Source organism: Crocuta crocuta, unplaced genomic scaffold (genome assembly GCF_008692635.1).
Source record: "Crocuta crocuta isolate KB4526 unplaced genomic scaffold, BGI_CrCroc_1.0 scaffold167, whole genome shotgun sequence".
Classification (NCBI taxonomy): domain Eukaryota; kingdom Metazoa; phylum Chordata; class Mammalia; order Carnivora; family Hyaenidae; genus Crocuta; species Crocuta crocuta.
The window spans coordinates 2,623,134-2,650,973 of record NW_027532406.1 but is presented as its reverse complement, the minus strand read 5'-3'; the positions used below and the strand labels follow the sequence as shown (position 1 = coordinate 2,650,973).

The 27,840-nt window shown below is 44.1% G+C and overlaps 1 protein-coding gene across 4 annotated transcripts; it reads left to right on the top strand.

The window, feature by feature from the left end:
* The first annotated feature begins 91 nt into the window (after positions 1 to 91).
* Positions 92 to 27,840, top strand: SEC24C (SEC24 homolog C, COPII component). Of its 4 annotated transcripts, XM_077778531.1 has the most exons (25): positions 107 to 190; positions 381 to 1,813; positions 1,916 to 2,115; positions 4,194 to 4,329; positions 15,036 to 15,211; positions 15,652 to 16,023; positions 16,320 to 16,456; positions 17,702 to 17,770; positions 19,047 to 19,158; positions 19,381 to 19,508; positions 20,648 to 20,786; positions 20,999 to 21,114; positions 21,286 to 21,410; positions 21,530 to 21,721; positions 21,929 to 22,022; positions 22,227 to 22,343; positions 23,572 to 23,742; positions 24,454 to 24,550; positions 24,653 to 24,798; positions 25,027 to 25,165; positions 25,313 to 25,431; positions 25,527 to 25,706; positions 25,955 to 26,146; positions 26,378 to 26,467; positions 26,617 to 27,840. In XM_077778531.1, exons 3-25 carry the CDS (start codon positions 1,944 to 1,946, stop codon positions 26,755 to 26,757), a joined length of 3,360 nt encoding a protein of 1,119 aa, XP_077634657.1. In that variant the 5' UTR covers positions 107 to 190; positions 381 to 1,813; positions 1,916 to 1,943; the 3' UTR covers positions 26,758 to 27,840. The 4 variants fall into 4 exon arrangements, with proteins under 4 accessions (XP_077634656.1, XP_077634658.1, XP_077634659.1 ...); XM_077778530.1 differs by lacking the exon at positions 381 to 1,813 and having other exon boundaries at positions 92 to 190; XM_077778532.1 differs by lacking the exons at positions 381 to 1,813; positions 17,702 to 17,770 and having other exon boundaries at positions 92 to 190.

Below are 27,840 nucleotides of genomic sequence, written 5' to 3'. Positions count from 1 at the left end.
GCGGCCGCGGCGCATGCGCGGCATCCGGGTTCTTGCGCGCGCATCTACTGCAGACGTGGCAGAAGGAGTGTCCGGCCCTGGAGCGTGGGGGAGGAGCTTCCGGGGGCGACGCTCAGGCCCCCTCGGAACCGGAAGTTGGGCCTGGGATCCTTGACGTTAGGAACGAAGTCGAACCTGGATCTGGAGCCGGGTGAGGAGTGGCATTGGGAGGTTGGTGGGTAGGAGAGTAGGGGAGAGGCCGGGGTATCCCTGGCCTGATCGGGGTCCGGTCTGAGAAGGAAGGGAGGAGTCTGGGGGCGGGGCACGGGGAGAGACCCTCACCTCACGCATTCACAATCCTGGATCGGTTCTAGACCCTCCCTTCTCTCCTCCCGGCCCAGATTCCGGCTCCCGCTTCCTGCCCCAAGCCTGTTGAAGGGCGCAAGACGCTCGATCTCCATGCTAATGGACCAGCCCTCTCGTCGTGGCCCGAGAAGCTGGCTTGGCTTCTTGGTCTTGATCCCCGGCGCTCCCAGCCTCCACAGCTCGACTACCTTCAGAGTTCTAGGAAGCTTGCCCCGCCCCTTGGGTTGTCACCCAGAATGAAGTCCAAACTTGAGCCTTACTCTGAACTCTTGGGTGTGAGAGTATTTCCTGGCGAAGAAGCTCCTTTCCTCCGACCCCTGCCCCCACACTGATTTAGGAAGATACAGGGGCAGGGGATGTCTAACAAGTTTAGTGTTGTGACCTTTGCAAGGTTTAGGATTTGGAAGAACAGCTCCTGAGATGGTTTTAAGATTAAAGAATTCTAGTCCAGGAGCAGCTCAGCTTTTCTGTTATCAAGATGACCCTCTCTTGATAATGGGAGAGGCCCATTGTTCCACTGCAGCAGCTGTGAACTCTCCTGCGTCCTGTGCCCCATCTGTCTCTAGGGCAGTTGGAATAAGGCTGTTCATATGTGATCAGATAGTATTGTTCTTGGAAGGACCTGGGAAAAGCTCTCAAATTCATTCATGTGTTGCTGGGAAAGATTGTCATAATTTTAGTGGTGGCCTAGATTCATGAGAAACATATACGGAGAGCAGAAGCAGGATAGTTGGGAGAAGTACATGGGATTTGGAATACTCCAAATCTGCTTGAAGGATAGGTGAATGATATTTTTTACATGAAATCTTTGTCATTGATCCTTGAACTGTTTTCCTAGGTTGTTGTGAGAAGTTTTTGTGTCTGGCTTGCACTTACTGGAGTCTGGTACCTTGCTAGAGTTTTTGGGTGTCCTTTGCATTTAATGGTTTTAATGCTTCCGTTTTCAAATCCATACATTCTTTTGGTGGGAAGACTGGGGATGGAGTAGCATTTGAATTATTGCAGTTCAGCCAAAGAATTTAATTTCTCTAATCAGTTACTCTAGAATTTGTCTTTTGAGGAGGAGGGAATTTAACTGATTTGTTTTGTATGTGTAGCCTGAGTGATCAAAAATGACTAGCACATTATAGGGTATTCAGCTTTTGTTGAATGAATGGATGCTAGGGTGAATGAATGGAAAGTGGGAACATTGTTTCATTTACTTATAATATCACAGTAGTTCATCAGTGGCAGGATTCTTTGTGTGACTAGACACTAGAAATCATACCACTGGGGAATGGAGGTTATTGCTCCATTCCACTGGGCCTATCTGAAGTTGAAATTTATACCCTCTTGGCAGTGACAAAGCATGAGGTTCACAGTAACAAATCCTTACTTTGAGGAGGTAATCTGGCTACTGGCTGGGGCAGAAAATTACAAAGATCCTGTGGTAGAATGGGAACAATTAGGCTGATAACTGCCTGATAAGGTCAGTCCTTTTTTTTTTTACCTATACTTCCTACCCTGAATAGTTGCTCTCTCTTTAGGAAGTTGATTTTGACTAATATCTCTCTTCTCTTTCATCTATTAGGTGAGACCAAGTTGGGGATGCACTCATAATGAACGTCAACCAGTCAGCTCCACCTGTGCCGCCATTTGGGCAGCCTCAGCCTGTCTACCCAGGGTATCATCAATCCCCCTATGGTGGGCAACCAGAGTCCACAGCACCCCCAACTTCCTATGGAGCCTACAATGGTCCAGTACCAGGCTATCAGCAAACACCTCCCCCAGGTATGTTTCCAAGTTTCCTTTGAGCTTAGGAGGGGAATTAGTAGTGTTCAGATTGGGTGGTATTGCCCTATGGAAGCTGCCTAGAGAGTTGGGGTGACTGGGATTGAGGAACATGACTCTGGCTCTCAGTCTCTGAGAGCTCTGTGGGCAGCCTGCCCTTCCCTGTTTTTACATAAGTTCTGCTTTAAGACATCTAGTGGAAGCACATCTTCCAGGTTCAGTGGCAGTTCACTTCATGTGAGTGTCATCCTGTATGTACAGCCTCAGCTGGCTGCTTTGTTCATAGCTGGATGGAAATGATGTGGTCACAGCTCCTCCAGAGCCTGTGACCAGGATTGGATATTTTCCGTTGACCTAAAGTCTCCCTGAAATCACTTGTTCTTCATGTATATTGATAATGCCTTTCATTGGATTAATGGTTCTATCTATAAATGACCCTGGGACACAATAAAAGTGTGGTGTTTGTGTGTCTAAATTTTGGTGCTTTTCGTATCTTTCTGCTGATATCATTCATTGCCTTTGCTTGAGTTTCCTCTGCTTCTTAGATGTTCTGTAATATCAGGACAATAAGAGAAGACTAATCTGGTGCTGCCTTGGGATTAGTGTTTGCCTTTTACATTGCTTTTTCAAGAAGAGCAGCTGGTACTCTACAGACTGTCCATAAGGCTTTTTGGAAATTGGATAACAGCAGATCTTTGGTTAGGCTAGCTGAAGAGTTAAGAGTATGCCAAGTGCTTTATGCATAACTTTTTAAGATCGTAAATTCCATACAAGGATATGGGAAAAAGAAGGCACCAGATGGCATAGGTAGGATTTGGGAAATGAGTGAGGTATTACCATTTTAATTATAATTTTGAGAAAAAATGTGTTAAGTGGTGAAATTAGGTCTCAGGTCTTTGGAAGAGCTTTATTCTGGGTTGAGACTTTGGCTGGACAGAGTCCACCTCTGATCTGTCATGTTCTGGCTTATCAGGATGGAATTTGGTATTGCCTCAACAGGAAGTTTTGTTATTGAAAGGAAAACGTATCTGGTTCTGTGATGGCTAGTGAACAGGTTCAGATTAATTAACCTGTAGGCAGGTTCTAAATGGTCTAATCTCTATTGAGTAACTGAGCAAAAGAAAAACAATGGTTTGAACAGGGATCAGCAACATTTCCAAAGTGATGTGCCGAGTAACTGATTCCCTGCATTTCATGTGGGAAGGATGGTTGGGGGTAGTATTCAGAAAGGATGGTCGGGGGTAGCAAAAATAGCTTTGATGTTAGCTCTGATGAGTAGAAGGGCTGGGGTACAGCTTTTGTAAAGACAAAGGTGGCAGCCCTAATGAGATGGCAAGTCCCTGTCCTGACTGAACCACTGGGCAAAGTCTCCAACCTATGACACCACTTTCTGGAGGCATGTGATACTGGGAATGTCAACACTTAGAAGTGGATGATTAGGAAAGTAGAATGTATGAAAAAGAGGTTGGCAGAATAGTCTCCCCAACAGGAGCCTGTCTTTACAAACTAGTTCAGCATATTAAGTGATCACCTTCTCTGCCAGCCTTACTCATATGCTCACCCTTTCTCAAAGTTCTGGAGTAGGATCTTTTCCTTAAAAGCGTTGACTTTTTGGGACACCTGGCTGGCTCAAGTCAGTGACTTTTTGGGACACCTGGCTCTTGATCTTGGGATTGTGACTTTGAGTCCCATGTTGGGTGTAGAGATTACTTAAAAATAAAATCTTTTTTTTTTTTTTTTTTTTTTAAAGAGTTGGCTTTTTGTCTAGGGTAAGAACATTAGACTGTCCTGGATTGTGTGAGAGTGTATGGTGAAAAACAGGAAGCCTGTACATTCTTGTGGCTCTGGTTACAGCTTCATCTATAGTATATCTGTATAGGAGAGTGGAGACTTTCTGACTGGGCATCCTTGTTCAGAATCTGCTGTAGCTAGAGTTGCATGTTCATGGTATCCTTTTGATTGCAAAGCTGTGGTTTTGGGCCAGTGAAGGTCTGAGGTTATTAATTGCTTTATATTCCTTGCTCAGGGTGGAAAAGAAAGTCATTTCCCAATAGCTTAGTTCTGTCCTTTACCCTCAGGTGTGTCAAGAGCCCCACCTCCTTCAGAGGCACCTCCAGCCTCAACAGCACAGGCCCCTTGTGGCCAGGCTGCATATGGCCAATTTGGGCAAGGAGATGTACAGAATGGGCCGAGCTCCACTGTTCAGATGCAGAGGTATGTACTTGGGTCAACCTAAAATAGGTCTGATGAACTAGAAGGGTTAGGAATGGATGAGGGCCCATTTCCTTCTTTTTTCATGCCTTTCTCTTAGATAATCTTTTTCTTCCCTCTACTTTTTTTGTATTTTGTTTTCATTTTTCCAGATAATGGGTGCTGCTGTTGTCTACTCCATAGATCATTAACCCATCTTAGTGCCTGAGTTCTTTTGTATGTTCTTTCTGTGAACTTGAGGTTTTTTGTTTTTTTTTTGACTAGACAGATACCTTTAATAATTGTTGCAGTCATACTGAGCCTACCCTCAGGGAGAAACAGGAAGAAGGGATCTCAGAATTATTTACGTCTCTTCTAACTTCTCCCTTTCCCCTAGATCAGGCAATTAGTAGGATTTACTGGGTATGTTTGATGTGACCAGTTATGAAAAGAAAGATACTCAAAGAAAAACCACATAAATGATAAAACTTTGGTGGTCCATGACCCAGTAAACACCTTTCTTTGTATGGAAGTCCATTAAAGAAAGGCAAGTCATGGGGCGCCTGGGTGGCTTAGTCGGTTAAGCGTCCGACTTTCGCTTAGGTCATGATCTCGCGGTTCGTGGGTTCGAGTCCCGCGTCGGGCTCTGTGCTGACTGCCAGCTCAGAGCCTGGAGCCTATTTCAGAGTCTGTGTCTCCCTCTCTCTCTGACCCTCCCCTGCTTACTCTCTCTCTCTCTCCTAGAAATAAATAAAAATATTTAAAAAAAAAAAAAAAGAAAGGCAAGTCATTTCTGTTGGACCGTTGTTTGTTTCTTGGTAAACAAAGAATATAACTGTGAGTAGAGTGTGTGGTAATGGAAGAGTCACTTTCTGACATTTTTATTGAGTGTCCAGAATATACATTTTTAACATCGGATGTTAGCCTGGAGAAAGACTCTGGGAAGTGCTCCCTAATCTTGTGTGTTAGAAAACACTGAGAAACAGTATAAGAAATTCATTCATTCATTCATCCACTCAAAAATACTTATTTTGAATTATTATGTGTTGGATATTGTTCTGAGGTTGGGCATAAAGCAGCAAACAAAACAGACCAAATCTCTGCCCTGATGGAATTTACAGTCTAGTGGAGTACACAGAGGGTGACAAGTAGAAAAATATAAATAAGAAATAAAACAGTAAAGAGACAGAGAATGTCTGGTTAGGAGGTAGGGAGCTGTTTTAAATACATCGGTCAGGAAAGCCTCTCTGAAGTGATTTTTGACACTTCTGTGAAATGACTAACGGAGCTATCCAAAGATCTGGGAGAAGAGTGTCTTGGATAGAGGAAGAAACAAGTGTAAAGGCCCCGATGGATAAATTAATTTAGTGGGTGTGAGGAAGAGCAAGAAGGCCACTGTGACTAGAGCAGAGTGGAGTGTGGAGGAGATAAGGTAGAAATATAGTCACGAGCCGTATCATGTAGTACTTTGTAAGCCATAATAAGAAATGTAGATTCAATTAGAAGCCATTGGAGAGTTTTAAGCTGGGGAGTAACACATTTACATTTATTTGTTCGTTTATGCAATAGATCTTTTCATTGTAATATAAAACACATACAGCAAAACCCATACAAAACAAATGTATGGCTTAGGAAGTTATTATAAAGTGAACAGCCTTGTAACCACAACCCAGATAAAGAAATAGAAAGAACTCTGCCACACATCCCAAAAGCCCTTCCACATGCCTCAATTCCATCATAACTTTCTCCTTATCCTCATGAGTAATGATTAATCCTAGCTCTTATAGTAACCGCTTTCTTGTGTTTTTAAAAATAGTTTACACCCAAATGGACATGCCTAGATACCACAGTTTAGTTTTGCCTGTTTAAAAAAAACAAACAACTTGATGTGTCTTTAAGTTGATAGGTTCTCTTTCCTTCTAGACTTCTTGCTTGCTTGCTTGCTTGTTTGTTTGTTTAGAGAGAGAGCAAGTGGGGGAGGGGCAGAGAGAGGGAGATAGAGAATCCCAAGACTTGGGGCTCCATCTCACAAACGGTGAGATCATGACCATCATGACTGAAGCCAAGATCAAGAGTCAGATGCTTAACTGACTGAGCCACCTAGGCACCTTCCCCCTCCATCTTTTTCTTTTCTTTCTATTTATCTGTTGAAGAACTGAAGCCAGTTGACCTGAAGAGTTTCTCATAGTCTGGATTCTCCTGGTTGCAAATTCATATTACAGTTCAACATGTTCCTCTTCTTTCTGTATTCTGCAAATTGGCAGCTGGATCTAGAGACTTGTTTTCTTAATATCTTGTCTCTTTTTGTGTGATGTTAGCAGTTGTTGAAGCTTAATACATATGTTTGTTGATTCATTGGGTTTTCAAAATGGTGATACTTTTGAGTTCTTTTGTTTTTCATTTAATCGTTTGAATACCATTATAGACAGTTCTTCTCATGTGTTGTTTGGTTACCACTTGTGCAGTTCACATAGGTTAAATGCTTGCTTCTTTACCTTTATTTTCAAGTTCATAAGGGAATGAATTGGTCCTCTGTTATCTACTGAAGGTGACCTCTTCTTTAATGTTATTTTGAATTTATGAATTTAAACATTTATTCGTGTATTTAAAATGTTTATTCATTTTTGAGAGAGAGAGAGTATGAGCAGGGAGGAGCAGAAAGAGAAGGGGACCAAGGATCCAAAGCAGGCTCCACACTGACAGCAGTCCTGTGCAAGCCCTGTGCAGGGCTTGAACTCATGGCTGTGAGATCATGACCTGAGCCAAAGTTGGATGCTTAACTGGCTGAGCGACCTAAATGTCCCTATATATATATATATTTTTTTTTTAAGTTTTTATTTATTTATTTTGAGAGAGTGAGGAAGAGAGAGAATCCCAAGCAGGGTCCATGCTGTCAAGCGCAGAGCCTGACATGGGGCTTGATCTCATAAAACATGACATCATGACCTGAGCCAAAATCAAGAGTTAGATGTTTAACCAACCAAGCCACCCAGGCACCCTGAATTTAAACAAATTTGATGGATTTTGAAGCACCTGAGGAGTTCAGTTAGTTAAGCATCCAGCTTCAGTTCAGATCATGATATTGCGTTTGTGAGTTCTGCAGTGGTGGCACAGAGCCTGCTTGGGATTCTCTCTATCTCTCTGTCCCTCTCTACTCGTGTTCTTTTTCTCTCTCTCTCTTATTCTCAAAATAAACTTAAACTTAAAAAAAACATATTTGATGGGTTTCAATCCACTGCAGCTATCATCATGATTGAAGTTTAGAGTTTTTCATCTTTCACCGATGGGAGCCTCTTCAAGTTGACTCCTCTGAGTACTTTTGACATGACCCTAGTAGTCTTTGGGCAAGATAAGATGTTTTAGGATTATTTTATACATTTTATTCCCCAGACCAGGGTTAGACATTTTTCTAAGAACTCCGTTATTTTGTTGGTGGTAAATGACATTTTGTGGCTATAATCTGGGCATTAGGCATGTTCACTGGTCACTTCTGGGCCTTTTTAGTAAGCAGAGCTAGGAAACACATCTACATATCTATAGATATCTCCATATACATATTTAAATTTGTACTTCCAATTCAAATTCAAGACTACAGAGCCTTTACTTAACCTCTCTATTATATCCGGGTCTCTTTTCCTTAAGGCTATGGGGATGATGGAATTAGAATACTTAAATATGCCATAATTTCTCTTTTACTTTATCCTTTATTATGCACAACAGTCTCAGTACAACAGTACTAACACTATCACAAATGTGATTACTAAAAACAGTATCTTTTAAAAAATTTTTTTTTGCATTCTCTAATAATTTCGAAACATACATATATATATATATATATACACACACATATATATATATATGTCTTCTTTTAGAGAGCATGAGTTGGGGTGGGAGATGGAGGGAGAGACAGAATCTTAAGCAGGCTCCACGCTCAGCACAGTGCCCAACACTGCTTGATCCTTGGGAGGCCTAGGATCATGACCTGAGCTAAAAGCAAGAGTTGGGTGTTCAACCGACTGAGCCACCCAGGTGCCCCTAAAAACATATTTATTTTAAAAAAGAGATGACTTGGGGTGCCTGGGTGGCTNGAGAGGTTGCTAGAGGGGTTGAGGGAGGGGGTTTGGGCTAAATGGGTAAGGGGCATTAACGAATCTACTCCTGAAATCATTGTTGCACTATATGCTAACTTAACTTGGATGTAAATTAAAAAATAAATAAATTATTAAAATTACAAAAAAATAAAGATAAATAAAATTTAAAACAAGAGGTGACTGATGGATTCAAGAAAAGAAGTAGGGAATCCCTATGAAGAGGTTATTGTAGTCAGGTGAGAGATGATTTTAGCTTGGTTTAGGTAGTGGTAGAGGTGGTGAGAAAGAGATTTGGGATATGTTTCACAAGTAGAGTCAATAGGATTGGATGTGAGTTAAGAGAGAAAGAAGAATTCTGACGGTCTCTTAACCTGCTGGCTTCAGCAACCGGGTAAACAATAGGCGCTGTTTTTGGAAGAGAGATATATTTGAGGAAGAGCAGATTTTGGGGTGAAATGAAGAGTTTTATTTTGTACATTATAGGTTAAAGAAAGTTACTAACTACCAAGTAGAGATGTTGAATATGCAGTTCTATATACAAATCTGCAGGTAAAGAATGATGTCACTACTACAGATAAAAAGTTGAGCAGTATAGAGATGTTATTTGATGCCATGGGACTAGATAAAATCATTCAGAAAGTGAGCACTGACAGTAAAGAATAGAATTGAGAAATGAACCTTGGGGGGCTGCCTGAGTGGCTCAGTCAGTTGAAGGTCCGACTTCAGCTCAGGTCATGATCTCACAGTTCGTGGGTTCAAGCCCATATCAGGCTCTGTGCTGAATGCTTGCTCAGAGCCTGGAGCCTGTTTCGGATTCTGTATCTCATTCTCTCTCTGCCCCTCCCCAGTTCACACTCTGTCTCTCAAAAATAAATAAAAAACGTAAAAGAAAAAAAAAAAAAAGAGCCTTGGAGCTTGCCAGGATTTAAAAAAACTACTTTTGAGGATCCCTCAAAAGATGATATGAAAGAGCAGTAGTGAAATAGATTAGGCAGGAGACTGTGACATCCTGAAACTAGGTGAAGAAAGTATTTCAGGAAGGCAAGAGTGTAATCAGCTGTGTTAGGTACTGCTGAAAGAGAAGATGCAGACTGAGAATTGACCGTTGTGTGTGGCAAAGTTCAGCATCATTGAAAATGTAGTTGCAGTAATATATGAAGACAGCTGTTTAGTTGGAGTGAGTCAGAGAGGTTCAACTGGGTAGTAGATTAATATAACCTAAAAAGCATTCTGCTACAAACATCTAGAAAGGAGAGAGGAAATAGAAGCAAAAAATGTTTTCAAGTATGTAATCAAGCTTGAAAGAAAGAAAGTGAAATCCTCAAGTGCCAGAGACCAAGTGGGAATTGCAAATCATAGTGGTAAGTTGACACTATGGCTGCTTGTGGAGAGAGTGGGGGTTGTTCTGAGAACTTGGGGACTTCAGTTTAAGGAGATATGGGGGATGGGGGCTGAGTCCTTGGGCTTTTCTCTGAACTGAGGTTTGGACTTGAGATCTTGTTTAAAAAATTTTTTTTAAATGTTTATTTAATTTTGAGAGAGAGAGAGAGAAAGAGACAGAATGCGAGTTGAGGAGGGGCAGAGAGAGGGGGAGACACAGTATTGAAGCAGGTTTCTGGCTCCGAGCTGTCAGCACAGAGCCCGATGCAGGGCTGGAACTCACGAACTGCAAGTTCATGACATGAACTGAGCCAAAGTTGGACGTTTAACCAACTGAGCCACCCAGGCTCCCCAAGACCTTGTTTATAAAGTATAAAGTATGGACCTGAGCTGTACCTTCAGTGAACAGGTAGACTAGGAAAAAAAATCTGTACACTGGCACAGGGGGATAGTAAGGAGTCTTAGTTCTCATGGGCTAACTGTGGTTAAGTTGGGGGGGGGGGATGTCTTGGGACTGCAAATGGACACAAGAGATCTTCTTGGGTAATGAAAATGTTCTCAAATTGAAATCTGGTGGGGGTCCTGAATGGCTCAGTCGGTTGGACATCTGACTTAGGCTAAGGTCATGATCTCACCATCCATGAGTCTGAGCCCTGCGTCAGGCTCTGTGCTGACAGCTCGGAGCCTGGAGCCTGCTTCAGATTCTGGGTCTCCCTCTCTCTCTGCCCCTCTACCACTTGTGCTCTGTCTTTCTTTCTTCTCAAAAATAAAAATAAAGATTATAAAATTTTTTAATTGGATTCTGGTGATGGTTGCACAACTCTCTAAATTTACTAAAAATCGTTGAATTGTACACTTAAAAGGAATGAATTTAGTGGTATGGAAATTGTATTTCAAAGCTTTTTAAATTTTTATTATTTTTTTTAAATGTTTATTTAATTTTTTTTTTTTTATGTTTTATTTATTTCTAGGAGAGAGAGAGAGAGAGAGACAGCGTGAGCAGGGGAGGGTCAGAGAGAGAGGGAGTCACAGACTGAAACAGGCTCCAGGCTCTGAGCTGGCAGTCAGCACAGAGCCCGACACGGAGCCCGAACCCACGAACCGCGAGATCATGACCTAAGTGAAAGCCGGACGCTTAACCGACTAAGCCACCCAGGCGCCACTAAATTTTTATTATTTTTAAATGTTTGTTTATTTTTGAGAGAGAGAGGCAGAGCATGAGAGGGGGAGGGGCAGAGAAAGAGGGAGACCCAGAATCTGAAGCAGGCTCCAGGCTCTGAGCTGTTAGCACAGAGCCCGATGCAGGGCTCAGACTCACAAACCATGAGATCACGACCTGAGGTGAAGTCGGACACTCATCTGACTGAGCCACCCAGGTGTCCCTATTTCAAAGCTGTTTTTAAAAAAAATGCCATCTTGGGTGGCGATATAATTGGAGTATCTTCTAGAAGCAAATGTGAAACAACCACACTCCCTCAACCCAGGCAGTAAAGGGTTCTCAGAGAGAAAAAAAAAATTTGATTAGACTAAATAGAGACTATTAAAAGAGAGCAGTTGGTAGACTAGTGCCTAGAAGGCACTAAGAGAATGTAATTGTCAATGTAGATGGCTGAGAGAGAGTACAAATACAGACATTTACAAACAGACTCAGAGTTTACCATGTATCAACCTTGGTTGAGAAAACTATCAAGGGATAGACTAAAGAAGAAAAGGAAAATGAACCAAGAAAGAAGAATCTTTTTTTTTTTTTTTAATTTTTTAATGTTTTATTTATTTTTAGGAGAGAGAGAGAGACAGCGCGAGCAGGGGAGGGTCAGAGGGAGGGAGACACAGAATCTGAAGCAGGCTCCAGGCCCTGAGCTGGCAGTCAGCACAGAGCCCGACGCGGGGCTCGAACCCACGAACCACGAGATCATGACCCAAGCGAAAGTCGGACGCTTAACCAACTAAGCCACCCAGGCGCCCCGAAAGAAGAATCTTTAAAGAGAAAGGGAATAGGAACTAAAGACATAGAGATAGAATATAGACCAATTCTTTTGTAATGCTTGGCTAAAGAAGGAGCAAAAGCTTGAGGGAAGGCTGAGGTTTTTGGGCAATTTTATTTGATTGAATTTTTAAAAAACAATTTAATTGAGATATAATTCACGTATCATGTAGTTCACCCATTTAAAGTGTACAATTCAGAGGTGCCTGGGTGGCTCAGTTGGTTAAGCGACTGATTATTGATTTCAGCTCAGCTCACAGTTCCTGAGTTTGAGCCACCACATCAGGCTATGCTCACTGTGTGGAGCCTGCTTCTGATTCTCTGTCTCCCTCTCTCTGCCCCTCCCCACTTGTGCTCTCTCTCCCTCAAAAATAAATAAACATTAAAAAAATAAAACGTACAGTTGCTTGGTTTTTAATATATTCACAGGTAACGTGCAACCATCACAATTTAGAATGTTCTCATCACCTCAAGAAGAAACACCATATCGTTTAGCTCTGTAGCTGCTGTTATTTAGCTATTTCTTCAATCCCTCACTCTCTCAGCCCTAAGCAAGCATTACAGTAGTCTCTCTGCATTCAGAAGCAGATGATCCTCCTTGTGACATACTGTCAGAGGGTCAGAGTAGCTGAACACTTGGTCACAATGCCTACATCATTCACTTCAGTTGATCTCAGCACGTGGGGACTTCATCATCTCACATCATCACAAGTAGTGTATGATAAGATATTTTGAAAAAAGAGAGGGAACATATTAAAAAGCTATTGAGCCTCATAAATAATGAGAAGAGTACAAATTAAAAACCATAACAAGATTTTACTATGTATCCATCAAAGTGCCCAAATTAAGAAGTCTGATAGTCCCAAATATTGCTAGACTATCAGAGTAACAGGAACCCTTATCCACTGGTGATCAGATGCAAATTGGAACAACTACTTTGGGAACATAGGTTGGAATTATTTGTTAAAGATAGCAGGGGCACCTGGGTGGCTCAGTTGGTTGAGTGTCTGACTTCAGCACAGGTCATGATCTCATAGTTCATGAGTTCGAGCCCTGCATTGGGCTTTCTGCTATCAGCCTGGAGGCCGCTTCGGATCCTGTCTCCTTTCTGTGCACCTCCCCCACTCATTCTCTCCGTCTCTCTCTCTCTCAAAAATAAACATTAAAAACAAATAAAGATATACATACCTTTTGATCCAGCAATTCATTCATAGATACATGCCTTAGAAAGATTCATGTATATATAAACAAGTATATGAGTGTTCATAGCAATATTGCTTATAATATGAAAAAATTAGAATATCCATGTTAAAATACTTAAGTAAATCATGGTATATTTGTTTAGTGGACTAACAGTGATGAAAGGAAATGCTGTATGCAACAGCATAAATGAATTTCATAATTACGGTTGAACAAAAGAAGCAAAACCCAAGTAGTATGTATGAAGTGATTCTGTTCGCAAAAGTGTAAAAAAGTGACATAACTGGCACCTGGGTGGCCCAGTTGGTTGAGCATCTGACTCTTGATTTTGACTTAGATCATGATCTCGCTGTTCATGAGATTGAGCCCCACATTGGGCTCTGTTTTGACAGTGTGAAGCCTACTTTTGATTCTCTCCCTTTCTCTCTCCTCTTCCCTTTTTCATGCTCCCTCTCTCTCAAATAAAATAAACATTTTAAAAAAAAGTGACAGAACTGAGCTATGTTGTTTTAAAGACAAGGGAATGATTATTAGGAAGTTAGGAAAGTAGTTAACCAATGGGAGAAGAGAGAAGACTGTGATGGAGAAGAGGCATATTGGACCTGGGTGCTAATGTATTCTATTTCTTGACTTGGTTTTTAGTTACATCGGTATTTGTGTTAGAATTATTGAACAATACATATTTGTTTTGTAATTTTTGTTTTTTACTTATGCTACACTTCATAATTAAACAGTAAAGTACATTGAACTAAGATCCGGTCTGGGCTCTAGTTCTAACTTGGTTTGCCACTTATACTCTTCACGTCTTACTTTTCTATATGCTGTGTCCTCAATTGGCCGTGAGGATTAAATTAAATAAAGCACTTAGAGATGCTTTATAAATTATAAATCTACTTAGAGATAAGGTGGTATTTTATTATTATTCGGGCATGTGATGGAGTAATATTGGGCAGTTGATAGTATTATCCATATTAATGGAATAGTAACCATGAAATAAAATTATTCTAACAAGGGTTTATGGGTTTAGGCTATATAGCTAACAGTGTGTTTGGTTCTATAGAAGGTAAAAAATGCAGAGCCCAACAAAGAGCATAGGGAGGTAAGGTTCAGTAGCATAACACTCAGAAAATAGTAGTTGAATGAATGAATGAATAAATGAAAGAAAAGTGTTAAACTACAAGACTAATAGGAACCAACCAAATATAATAAAGTTCAAGTTATTTAGTAGAGACAGAAAAAGCAGGAAGGATAAATCAGAATTTAAGTGTAACTGACTATTATTGTGAAGACTTTGATTCATTCTTGAAGTCCCATATGGAGCTTGTTATGCATAATCTATGTTCTAGATTTCTGCAGTAATATCACATAAAACACCATTGCAATTAGGAGTTGATATGCAATGCTACTGAATTGATTTTGTATTTATATTTTAATGTGCCATCTGATACCATGGGAATGTCCAGTCTGGCTATCCCTGTAATGATGCCCATAAAATTGTGTAGAAGACTTTCTGGTTTGTGTCCTGTTTCTCTAGTTTCTTTCTGGTAGAGCTGGCATCATCTTTCTGCTGAGTACAGAATGTCAAACTCAGATGACCTACTCTGCTCTTAACACCTTTAGCCAGGATAAAGTAATAAGTACTTTGGTTAAATAATCAAGCTGCATCTGTTTGATCCTACATTTATTAAGTGCCTGTTGTGTTAATGCTTCTGCACACTTTCCCTTTCAACTTCAGGGCATCTACTTACAAAACTGAGGTGGTTTTCAACAAAGGATTGAGTCAGAGGAGGTGATAATCTAACTAGTAGAATAAATAATATCTGATCTGAGGGTGCTTGGCATATGTTTGTGGAGTGACCCTAATGGAAAACAAGAATTTGCCATGAATAATCATAGTGTGGATCATCAGGAATGTAATATATCTGCAAATATACAAAAGCACGAAGCCATAAAAGAGCCCAGGATGACAGTAAGATGCTGTAGAACAGTATAGTTTCCTGTATGATGTGGAACTCCTGCCAACTTTGAAGGGTCTCCCAGCCTACTTGTTACCTCTGCCTGCCTTATGTTTACAGGTTTCCTGGGTCTCAGCCATTTGGGTCAGTCCCATTGGCCCCTGTGGTCAGCCAGCCAGCCGTGCTTCAGCCCTATGGCCCTCCCCCGACAAGTGCACAGGTGACTGCTCAGTTGGCAGGAATGCAGATCAGTGGTGCTGTGGCTCCAGCCCTTCCCCCTGTGGGGCTGGGCTATGGTGAGTATCAGTGACCCCAGGAATGTTACTTTCCCCTTCTTTTTAACTTTTTACAAAATGTTTATTTTTGAGAGAGAGAGAGAAAACGCACATGCATAAGGGAGGGTCAGACAAAGAGGGAGACACAGAATCCAAAGCAGGCTCCAGGCTCTGAGCTGTCAGCACCTGGCCCGATGAGGGGCTTGAATTCACAAATCGTGAGATCATGACCTGACCTGAAGTTGGACGCTTAACTGACAGTCACCCAGGCACCCGTACTTTCCCTTCTTTTTAAAAGGATCAGGCTCTGGGATATACCCGAATCGCTTTTATTTCTTCTGTTTTTGAGTGCCCATAGATAGGAATGGTCATTCCTGACACTCTCATGTGGAAAAGGTGTGATTTACTAAACAAGAAGGCAAAATGACTCGGGTTCTGACTCTGTCTCTTCTACTTCTCAGGCCCACCAACATCACTGGCCTCAGCCTCAGGAAGTTTCCCCAACTCTGGTCTGTATGGCTCCTATCCTCAGGGCCAGGCTCCTCCCCTTAGCCAGGGCCAGGGTCACCTTGGAGCCCAGCCTCCCCAGCGATCTGCCCCACCACAGGCCTCCAGCTTCACATCCCCAGCTTCAGGGGGTCCTCGGATGCCTTCAATGACTGGTCCACTCCTGCCTGGACAGAGTTTTGGGGGACCCTCTGTGAGCCAGCCCAACCATGTGTCCTCACCTCCTCCTCAAGCTCTGCCCCCTGGCACCCAGATGACTGGGCCCCCAGGACCACCACCGCCTATGCACTCCTCCCAGCAGCCAGGCTATCAGCTGCAACAAAATGGTGAGTTTTTCCCAAGGCCTGTCCAGGAGCCAAGGGCTTCAACTATTCAGGTGTTTTTGTTTGTTTGTTTTTAGTATTGCTTGCTAAGTGGTGAACTAGATAGGTAGCTTCAGGGTATTATTCCTAAGATGTAGGATTTATAAGACATTCTTTTTTCTTTTAGTTCAGATAGTGTGGTCTTTCTCTGAATGGTCATTACCCCATAATTCTACATTTATAGGAGTCTAGTCCTCTCCCTGAGGCCTTAAGAAGAGATCGGGGATATTGAATTTATCAACTGTGCCCTTGTCTTTCAGGTTCCTTTGGACCAGCCCGGGGCCCTCAGCCCAATTACGGAAGTTCCTACCCAGGAGCATCCACTTTTGGCAGTCAGCCTGGGCCTCCTCAACCACTGCCTCCTAAGCGCCTGGATCCTGATGCCATCCCAAGCCCTGTAAGTAGATTCTTATCTGGTCCTAGGGAGGGAGTTTATGGCTGCCAAATAAGTGAGTCAACCTAGATGAGATGTTTGCCTAGCGTTTTCTGATTATTTTCCCTTCTCATTCATCTTCTGTTAGGTATAGAACCTAGATACAACTTAAGACTGTCTGAGCTGGAACTTGAGGCCCCAGAAGTCTTTTGGGGGCACTTTTACTCCATAGCTGGGCAGGGAAGGAAGCGAAGCCAAGAGTGATCAGTAGTGTCAGTAGAACTCTGGGTTGAGTACTGCCTTCTGTCACTATTGGACATAGCATGGTAACCTCTGCCCTTCTGTGGAGTAGTAGCTGGGTCCAGGTCCTGTCCTTTTAGATATAGTAGGATAGCAGTCTTCTTAATTAATGGGTAGAGCTGGTAGGAATTCTCTGATGGAAGGTGTTAAGAGAAGGAAAGCCTCATTGGTTTCTCTGTGTCCCTAGTTGGACAGTGTTTTAGGAGGAAACCTCCAGTATTTCTGTTGGCTAGAATCCTGATGTGTGGATGGGGAAAAGTGATCTATAGTTTATAAGGACAATGTGGGGAAGCTGCTTCTCCCAGGAAGAGGGTGAATCTCACTCTTAGAGCCATCATCAGAATCCTCAGGCCTTCCTTATCCTTCCTTGGAATAGAGGTTGGGACTGTACTCCCAAGTGGGGGCTACTTTATAGTTCTGTCTGCAACGTTTGCTATGTCAATTACCTCACCATGCTTAGCCATTGTCATATTCCATTCTGTTCTCTTCCCTTTTCCTTTGGGGAATTACCATGGTGAAGGACCCTTTTGGCTAAGAGAGACCCAAGAGAATTAAGCAGCCCCTCCATTTCCCCTCCTTCAGGGAGAAGGAGAGTCTCGTTGGATGTGAGGAAAGGCTTCTTTAAGCATAAGCACAGCCCTTAGATGGGAGGTTTAGCCTTTTAGAGGGAACATCCCTCTTCTTCCTTCTTAAGATTTTTCCCATTCAGCCCCTCTCTGTGAAACTCCTGCTTGCTTCCTACTTACCCCTTTATCTTTCGACATCATAGTCTGAGCCATTAAAGCCTCTGTGTTGGGCCAGAGAACCCTGAAATTTCTGACCTAGAGGGGGCCTGATTTCAGCAGTATGAGCTGGGCTCCAGCTATTCATGTCTAATTCTTCAGGGTCGAGAGAAGTAACATCTGCTTCTTGTTCTTTTGTCTCCCTCCCTGTATTCCCCTGCTGCCTTTATTATTAAAACACTAAAAGCAACTCAATGAGCTGCCTCCTCAGCAGAAAACCAGGCACAGAATAGACCCTGATGCCATTCCTAGTCCAGTAAGTGCAGGGGGTGGTGTGTGTGTGCGTGTCATCCCTGTGTTAATGCCACCCATGCATGCCTGTGACCTCATCCTCACCTCATCCACCATGTCCATCCCTTTCCACCCTCTTCCCTTAGTCCTTCTAGACCCTCGCTTTTACAAACCAGAAGGATGTGCATGTCTCAAGTCACCATGTAATGAAATAACAAGCTGTTGGCAGTGCCTTGAGTATGGGGTGGTAGAAGATCAGGCTGTAAGGTGGCATGTTAAGCTTTGGTTTTAGTTCTGCTGGGTCCTCCAGCAGGCTGCATGTGACATTTGAAGGAACAGGACAAAGTTGAGCAGTAGGTCCCTCCCCTTTGGGACTGATATGTCTACAGCTTGTGGAGAAACTTTGGGTAGGTGACTACTAATGTACACGCTTGGGATACTGGCATTTCTCACAGGGGAAGAGACTGCTGGTTTGGGAAAGTGTGGGCCACCTTCTCATCTGGAGAGTCTATTTGATTCTGATATATTTCTAAGCTTCAATTCTTTCTCCTATGTAATATGGAGTCTTATTTTCCCTTTACTTTTTCTGGTTTTACCAAACCATCTTGAAGTAACTGACCAAAGGTCATCAGCCTACACAAAGATCTGATTACCAGCTTTGCAAAATCTTTTTCTTTTCTTTTTTCTTTCCATCTATCAAAATGTGGGGGACTGAGGATTGGGCTTGTAAGGATTGGGTACTTAATCCTCTTCCCCCATATTTACACACAGATGCTTACCTGAGAATAAGGCAGCATCTGCTTCCTCACCTTACCTGATCATTTCTGTTTAATCCTCTCCTCACCCTGTCCCTTCTATTTTCATTGAGTGTAGAGTCATTCCAGGTAGATTTCATTTCTACATGGTTATCGTTGTCTGTTTTCCTGCTCTGACTCAGANGGTGTTGATGGGGGTGGGAAGTGAAATCTGATCATGTTTGAAGGTTTGTGATGAAAGCCGGAGCTTTCCTGGAGTGGGGGGAATAATGGGGTGGTCATCACTAATTGGGGGTCAGGGCAGTTCATAAAGAAGCCCATTCTCCGTGTTGCCTGTCCAGCATTTTGCTATTGATTATAGAGGGGAAGATTGGCATTGTAGCATTTAATGTCATCTCCAGAAGGAGAGCAGGCCTGATGCATGAGGTGTTCTTAGCAAATTACTAGTTTCTGTGAAGTAGCTCTAGTCTTTCTTTCTCCTGGCTCTCTAGGACCTGGTACTTTCCTTTCTTGTATCACCTCATTCATTTCACTTCTTCCCTACAGATTCAGGTTATTGAGGATGACAGGAACAACCGGGGTTCAGAGCCATTTGTTACTGGAGTACGGGGCCAGGTGCCACCCTTAGTCACCACTAACTTCCTGGTGAAAGACCAAGGTAAGAAGGGTATTAATTCCTTCCTGTGAGGGCCTTTTCTCCAAGATTATCAGCTTATGGATAGGGCTTTTGTTAGTCTTTAATCAGAGACCAGTCCCTTAGGGGAAAAGCTGCCATCAGCTCTAGTATGTGTTGGGGTGATGAGGTGGGTCAGCAATGGAGAGCTGGTGTGTCTAGAGGGATTTTGTGATCTGACTCAGGTTTTTCTGCCTCCTCCTTCAGGGAATGCAAGTCCCCGATACATCCGATGCACATCCTATAATATCCCTTGCACATCTGACATGGCTAAGCAGGCCCAGGTGCCCCTAGCAGCTATCATCAAGCCACTGGCAAGGCTGCCACCAGAGGAGGTAAGTCATGGAAGGGACTGGAGTATAATGAAAGGGAGGAAGAAAGGAGAGTATAAAAGAGGGAGAGTAAGACTTCTTCCTGAAATTGATTCTGGAAGTCACAATGGAAGGGAGAATATCTTCAATAGCTTTCTACCCAAGGGCCCATGCCTGATGGGTGCGGTTGGGATGAGAGTAAAAGCCCAGGAAATTATTGGGTGGGAGCGTGGTCCATATGGGCAACAAACTATGGAAAAATGGCAGGGCCAACTTGTAGGGGGGAGGAGATAGCTGAATGCAGAAGCTTCATGGTCATCTCCAGATGATTATAGGTACATTATTCTATTTATCTTCTATATTGTCCTAGCATCCTGGTAAGTTAGAGAATGTTAGGACAGCATGTAAGGAAAAAAAAAGGCAGATTAGGTTCCAGTAGACCTTCTCTTACCTGGCTTGGGCCCTGGTTTTTCACCTCAATACCTGAAATCAGCAAGAAAAGAGAGAGAGAACTTGTCAGCTGCTCTGCCAAGCTTTGGCAGGAAAGCCTGTTTATGCCTGGCTTATTGAATTTAGAGTGGATTTTTCTATAACAGGCTCAGTTTACATCTTGCTTCTCTGTCTTGCTCTGTGTTTTTCTTTTTCTTTCTGGATCTCAGTGGGGATGGTTAGACATTTAGCTCCTGGTCTCTTATCTGTTGGATGGCATCTACTTGGGACACTGGTAGACATCACAGATATCCAGGGATGGGGAGGATCAGTGTCATAAATACTTGGTTGAGGAAGGAAGCAGAGTCAGATCCTTAGGGCAAGAATGAAGAGAATTAAAGATAGAGTCAGAAATGAGAATTCTAGATAATCTTTGGCTTTCTCCTTATAGCAGCCCCTGATTTGTTAGGGCCACTTTCACAGTTCTCTTTCAAGAAGGGGAATTCTGTAGATGAGCAATAAGAAGGAATTATATAGAATTTGGACTCTTGGGGACATTCCTGTGCCCAGTACCCTCATTGTTTGTCTTCATTCCCCTTCACTGTATTCCCTCCTCAGGCAAGGTATCTCAGCCATGCCCTTCTTCCCTCCAGATTGTTCTTCTTCATGTATTGCCACATGTCTCAACCCACTGTGGCTTTCCTCTGTCTGAGCCCCTCCCCTTTGCTCCTTAGGCTTCACCGTATGTCGTGGACCATGGGGAATCTGGCCCTTTGCGCTGCAATCGCTGCAAAGCATATATGTGCCCCTTCATGCAATTCATTGAGGGAGGGAGGCGCTTCCAGTGCTGCTTTTGCAGTTGTATCAATGATGGTATGTTCACAGAGGCTGGGGTTGGAGGGGGGTGGTTCTGAATTGCATCTTTATTATTCTCTTTCTAGTTAGATAGTTACGGTTCCATTATTCCAGAACTGTGGAAGTAGGGCACATATGGGGATGTGGGGTGGTAGAGTCAGCTCAGCCAGTGCCAGACTCCTAAGATTGAGAGTGGACATTTGAGTAATATTCTGTCATACTCCCCACAGTTCCCCCCCAGTATTTTCAACATCTGGATCATACCGGCAAACGTGTGGATGCTTATGATCGTCCTGAGCTATCCTTGGGCTCTTATGAATTCTTGGCCACTGTAGATTACTGCAAGGTAAGGGAAAGTAGCATGGGGAGGAGAAGTGAGTGGAAGACAGTGAGACAGCTAAGAATTGCTGAGTTCATTTTCCTTATCCTTTCGTTGTCCCCGCTGATGTTGACTTCTTCTAGTCAACTAGCCTGCTTACCAATGCTCCTCTCTCCCCAACATTTCCTTCCTTTTCAGAACAATAAGTTTCCCAGCCCTCCTGCCTTCATCTTCATGATTGATGTCTCCTATAATGCCATCAGAAGTGGTCTTGTTAGGCTCCTCTGTGAGGAGCTCAAGTCACTGTTAGACTTTCTACCTAGGTGAGACTTACAGAGACAGGGTGTTTTTTTTGGATAGTCACTGGGGTGGGGGTGGGTTCTGGGTTGACTCAGTAGGTAGAGAAGGTGGCAAATGTGGGTAACAATGTTACCTTCTACAGGGAGGGCGGAGCAGAAGAGTCAGTAATCCGCGTTGGCTTTGTCACCTATAATAAGGTGCTTCATTTCTACAATGTGAAGAGCTCATTGGCCCAGCCACAGATGATGGTTGTATCTGATGTGGCTGACATGTTTGTGCCACTGCTGGATGGCTTCCTGGTCAATGTCAGTGAGTCTCGGGCAGTCATCACCAGGTAAGAGCCAGATTGTGGGGGTAAAGTGGGAGTGGGGTGGATACAATCAGAGAAAGACAGTCGAGCGGAGGGGTCAGCAGATGGACAGGTACTGTGCCTCAGGAGTTTTCAGTCTCGGGGGAGCTACATGATTCTTAAGTGAATTGAGGACTAAGCAGTTGAATCTGGATAGCAATTTTGATTGCCTCCCATCACCTATCTTTTCAGCTTATTAGACCAGATTCCTGAAATGTTTGCAGACACAAGAGAGACAGAGACAGTATTTGCCCCAGTTATCCAGGCTGGGATGGAGGCTCTAAAGGTAAGGCTAGAACCCTTGCAATTTCTCTGCCTCACTTTTCTCTGACCATCTTACTCCCTGGGATATAACTTTCTTTAGTGATTGATGACTGCCCAATGAGTCAGCGTATCTGACGTATTGGCACCAAATAAATGACGAGGGAAGGGTTGAATGAATAATAGCTGAATAAAGGAAAGAATGAACAAGTAGTCCTCTCTTTCCTAGGCTGCTGAGTGTGCAGGGAAGCTGTTTCTGTTCCACACCTCCCTGCCCATTGCAGAGGCCCCAGGGAAACTGAAGAACAGAGACGACAGGAAGTTGATCAACACAGACAAGGAGAAGGTGTGGGATTGGGAGATGGGGGGAGAACTTTCCATTACAGAGGAAGGTGGTGACTCTTCATAATGCAATACTCTTTTTTTTTATGTTTGTTTATTTTTGAGAGAGAGACAGCATGAGAGGGGGAGGGGCAGAGAGAGAGGGAGACAGAGGATCTGAAGTGGGCTCTGCGATGACAGCAGTTATCCCTATGCAGAGCTCTAACTCACAAACCATGAGATCATGACCTGAGCTGAAATTGGATGCCCAACTGACTAAGCCACCCAGGTGCCACCACAATGCAATACTCTTTATTTTTTTTTATTTTTTTTTTATTTTTGAGAGAGGGAGAGACAGAACGCGAGCAGGGGAGGGACAGAGAGAGGGAGACACAGAGTCTGAAGCAGTCTTCAGGCTCTGAACTGTCAGAGCCCGATGTGGGGCTCGAACCCACAGACTGTGAGATCGTGACCTGAGCCAAAGTCGGATGTTTAACCGACTGAGCCACCCAGGCGCACAATGCAATACCCTTAACTTTCTTGAGGGGTACTGGGATGAGACATTGTCCCCTTTTCACATGTCAGGTCCATGGCTGCCAGTCTTCTCCAGTGCTCCCACACCTCTCTACCCCATCTATCCCAAAACATTCGATAGATTCTTCTTCTTCTTTTTTTTAAGAGAAAGAGGGAGGTAGAGTGTGAGTGGGGGAGGGGCAGAGAGAGGGCGAGACACTGAATTTGAAGCAGGCTGCACAGAGCCTGACACAGAGTGCAAACTCCTGAACCATGAGATCATGACCCAAGCCAAAGTCGGACGCTCAACTGATTGAGCCACCCAGGTGCCTCTTGATAGATTCTTCTTTTTTTTTTTTTAATTTTTTTTTAATGTTTTATTTATTTCTAGGAGAGAGAGAGAGAGAGAGACAGCGTGAGCAGGGGAGGGTCAGAGAGAGAGGGAGTCACAGACTGAAACAGGCTCCAGGCTCTGAGCTGGCAGTCAGCACAGAGCCTGACGCGGGGCTCGAACCCACGAAGCGCGAGATCATGACCTAAGCGAAAGTCGGACGCTTAACCGACTAAGCCACCCAGGTGCCCCTAGATTCTTCTTTTTAAAAGAATGTTCTATTACTATTGCAAATGCTTATGAGGTAGTTCTGAAGTCTTACATATATTTGAATATGCCATATTAAATATACAGTTTTCAAATAGGGTAGAGCTGAGATATTCGAATATTTTCTCCTGTTCCTCCCCAGACTCTGTTCCAGCCTCAGACAGGTGCCTATCAGACCCTGGCCAAAGAGTGTGTGGCCCAAGGCTGCTGTGTAGACCTCTTCCTCTTCCCTAACCAGTATGTGGATGTGGCCACGCTCTCTGTTGTACCCCAGCTCACTGGTGGCTCTGTCTACAAATATGCTTGCTTTCAGGTAGGGCATGGGACTCTGGGTGGCAGGTGGAAGCAGAACAGAGAATGTTTGCCTATGTGTGGAGTAGCTCTTTAGCTGCTGACTCATTAATAGGAATACTGTTGGAGGAGAAGACCCCATAATGTAAAGAAGAGAGTCATAAGGGTAGTGGTTAGGAGCATGGGGCTTGGAATCAGTGTTGGGTTGCTATTCTGGTCCTCCCAGAATACTGTATAACCTAGGAGAAATTACTTATTGTTTCTTTGTTTCTTCATCTGTAAAATGGGGTTTCCATCCCCTCTCCCCCACCTTTTTAGTGAGAGACAGAGAGGTAAATAGAGAAGGAGAGAGAGAATCACAAGCTGGTTCCATGTGTAGCGTGGAGCCTGATGCAGGGGTCAATCCCACAACTGTGAGGTCACCCCCAAACCTTGGTCTTGACCAAAATCAAGAATCAAACCCTCAACCGACTGAGCCACCCAGGTGTCCCTGTAAAATGGGATTTTAATACTTAAGATTTGTGATCAGGAATAAGTAGTTATATGTTAAATACTTAGTGTGGTACTTGGCATGTAGCAAATGCTTAAAAGCTATCATTATCGTTATCATTATCATCATTGACACTGTTATGATGTTATGATTCAGCAGCTTGTAGAGTAGAGGGGATCCAGGGAGATAATATGTAGGATGTTGTGTAGTCAGTGATGTGACTCTGGGCCTGGGGGGCTGCAGGTGGAGAATGACCAGGAACGGTTCCTGAGTGACCTGCGTCGGGACGTACAGAAGGTTGTTGGCTTTGATGCTGTGATGCGTGTTCGGACAAGCACTGGTCAGTCCTGGTTGGAGAAGAGCTGGTTGGGGGCTATACCTGGGAGGGAGGCAAGTGGCACCTGTCATATCTGTAGCCCTGACCCTATCCATGTGGCTTCAGGTATCCGTGCCGTAGATTTCTTTGGGGCTTTCTACATGAGCAACACAACAGATGTGGAGCTGGCTGGGCTGGATGGGGACAAGACCGTGACTGTGGAGTTCAAGCATGATGATCGGCTCAATGAAGAAAGTGGAGCCCTCCTGCAGGTAGCAGGCAGGAGGCAGGGGTCGGGGAGGAACTGTCAAATATCATTGTATTGGATATAAATAAGCTGTGAAGAAGAGGATAGGAGGTGGGTGGAGAAGACTCCAAGAGGCTAGGGGAAGGGATGGCTCATGTCTTTCCTGTAGCTTATTAATATAGCAAAGGAGCAGTTTTTCAGAGGGCTTTGGTGTGGCAGGGGTATGAGTTCTCCTTTCCTCCTTTTACCCTAGTGTGCCCTGCTCTACACCAGCTGTGCAGGGCAGCGGCGGCTCCGCATCCACAACCTGGCCCTGAACTGCTGCACCCAGCTGGCTGATCTGTATCGAAACTGTGAGACTGACACACTCATCAACTACATGGCCAAGTTTGGTGAGAGTAGAGGCAGGGTGAGGGAGGATTAGGGCTGAGAGAAAGGTGGTTCTTGGCGATTCAGCATTCCCGGGTAGGTGTGATGGTGGGAAAGCAATGTGATGGGGTGGCTAGCCAGTGACTGTGCTGTCTCCCTTGCCCATCCAGCATACCGGGGGGTCCTAAATAACCCTGTGAAGACTGTTCGTGACACTCTTATCACTCAGTGTGCCCAGATCCTGGCCTGTTACAGAAAGAACTGTGCCAGCCCCTCCTCTGCAGGACAGGTGGGACAAGCATGTTGGAGGAATTTTGGGGACAAATTTTTGCATTTGAGAGAGATTTCTCATGATCATTAACTCTACTTTGATAACCCCTACAGTTGATCCTTCCTGAGTGCATGAAGCTACTCCCAGTTTACCTGAACTGTGTGTTGAAGAGTGATGTCCTGCAGCCTGGAGCTGAAGTCACTACTGATGACCGTGCCTACGTCCGACAGCTGGTTACCTCCATGGATGTGGCTGAGACTAATGTCTTCTTTTATCCTCGGCTCCTACCATTGGTGCGACTAAGGGCTGGGGTGTAAGACACTGTGCTGAGAAAGGGGCATCACGGAAGGAGGAAAGGAAAGGTTATAATTATCTGTGGTTGACACTAGTCAGTTTGTTTCTAACCTACATTACCTGATGTAATTTTCACACTGAGAGAGTTACTGAGTTAGCTTTCTGAAATTTCATGTGTGTGTGGTGGGGGGCCAACTTGTCTTATGGTCCTTGGTAAATAACCTTTTGCCTCCTTCCTTTTGTCCAGACAAAGTCTCCCATTGAGAGTGCCACTGAACCACCAGCAGTTCGAGCATCTGAAGAGCGTCTGAGCAATGGGGATATATATTTGCTGGAGAATGGGCTCAACCTCTTTCTGTGGGTGGGAGCAAGCGTCCAACAGGGTGTTGTCCAGAGCCTCTTCAGTGTCTCCTCCTTCAGTCAGATCACCAGTGGCTTGGTGAGGGCACGAAGTCAAGGGGAATATGGGTGTGGAAATGCATTTTATGGTATGAGTGGAAGTCAGTAAAATTTGTGTGCTAGTTCCCTTTAACAGCAGGGAATACTTGTAGGGGAGGGAGGGTGCTGTCATTCTGGGGCTTGTTTCAGATAATGCATAAATCTTTGCTGCCCTATTTTGCCTCAACGCAGAGAATCTTAACCATAAGGATAAATGAATTTTGTGTTGCAGAGTGTTCTGCCAGTTTTGGATAATCCACTGTCCAAGAAGGTGCGGGCCCTCATTGACAGTTTGCGGGCACAGAGGTCACGGTACATGAAGGTAACACTGATCTAAACCCTGGATTTGTTACCTTGTTAAGTCCTCCCCTGGAATGGGGGGGCGGGGGAGTAAGTGATTGGATAATGGGATTTTAGGGCATGTTTAATTTCTTTTTGGCCCTGCCTCATGACACTGTCTTCTGGTCATAGCTTATCGTGGTGAAACAGGAGGACAAGCTGGAGATGCTGTTCAAGCACTTCCTGGTAGAAGACAAGAGCTTGAGCGGGGGAGCATCCTATGTGGACTTTCTCTGTCATATGCACAAGGAAATTCGGCAGCTACTGAGCTAGAGCAAGTGGGTAAATGGCATAGGGTCCCAGGCCAGCTTCCAGGATGGCAGAGAAATTGGAACAGTTCCATTATCTTATAAGTCATGTAAGCTGACCTCAATCTCTTTGGGGGGAGGGGGATGTATAAGGAGACACCTTTCTGGGATCAAGTATCCTATCACTCTGTCATGTCCTGCTGATGGAAGGTGCCCCTATCCCCTCACTTTACCCTCCTTTTCCTGCTAATCCTGTCGTAATGAATGTAGTTTCTCAGTTCACTGTATATGATTCGGTATTGGGGGATTTGGAGGCACCCAGACTCTGGCAATATTATGTATCCCCTTAGACCAGCCTCCAAGAAGAGAGGGGCAGGCAGGAAGGAGTGGGAATCCCAGGGTTACTATGCGGGGGTGGGTAGGGGCTAATTCAGCTCAGTGTCATCAAAAACTTCCTATATTAGGGATGAAACATACAGGTGCACAAGAGCTGGGGTAAGACCATAGATGGTGGAGAGAAAAGTGGCTGGCTGGTCAGTCCTTCTTGGGCCTGGAAGTCAGCAGCCAAGTCAAAGTTACAGAGTGGTTGATTAGCTCTTCTCTCTCCTGCAATGATTGATCACTAAGTGGAGAGAGGCACATTGTCAGAGATGAATGAGCCTGGGAAATGAGTTGCAAAGAATATTAAGATCTTGGAGAGGTTAACAGCCTCTTTCCCAGCTGGAGAGGCTCCAACACTGGATGGTTCTGCAGGGAGCTTGGTCATCAATTTGCAATACCTCACAGAGCCAGCCCCATCCCACTCTGAGCTCCCACTGGAAACACAGCTTCTCCAAGCTGGGAGTTGGAGGGAGAGGCAGAGTGGCTGGAGCTCTGTTCTCTCCTGCCGGGACACCACTCAAGCTCTGGTATTGACAGAGTGGCCGACCGTTATCTTCCAACCTGAACTAGCTGGGGCAGGATAAGGGCTAGGCTTGATGGTGGCCAGGCTTGCCTGCTCCCAGCCCGGGATGCCCCTGCTCTGGACCTCTCATTTCTCTTCATTGGTTTATTTTTCAATGCATCTTTAATTTGTAAAGAAACAAAATAAATTAAGATGTAACAATTA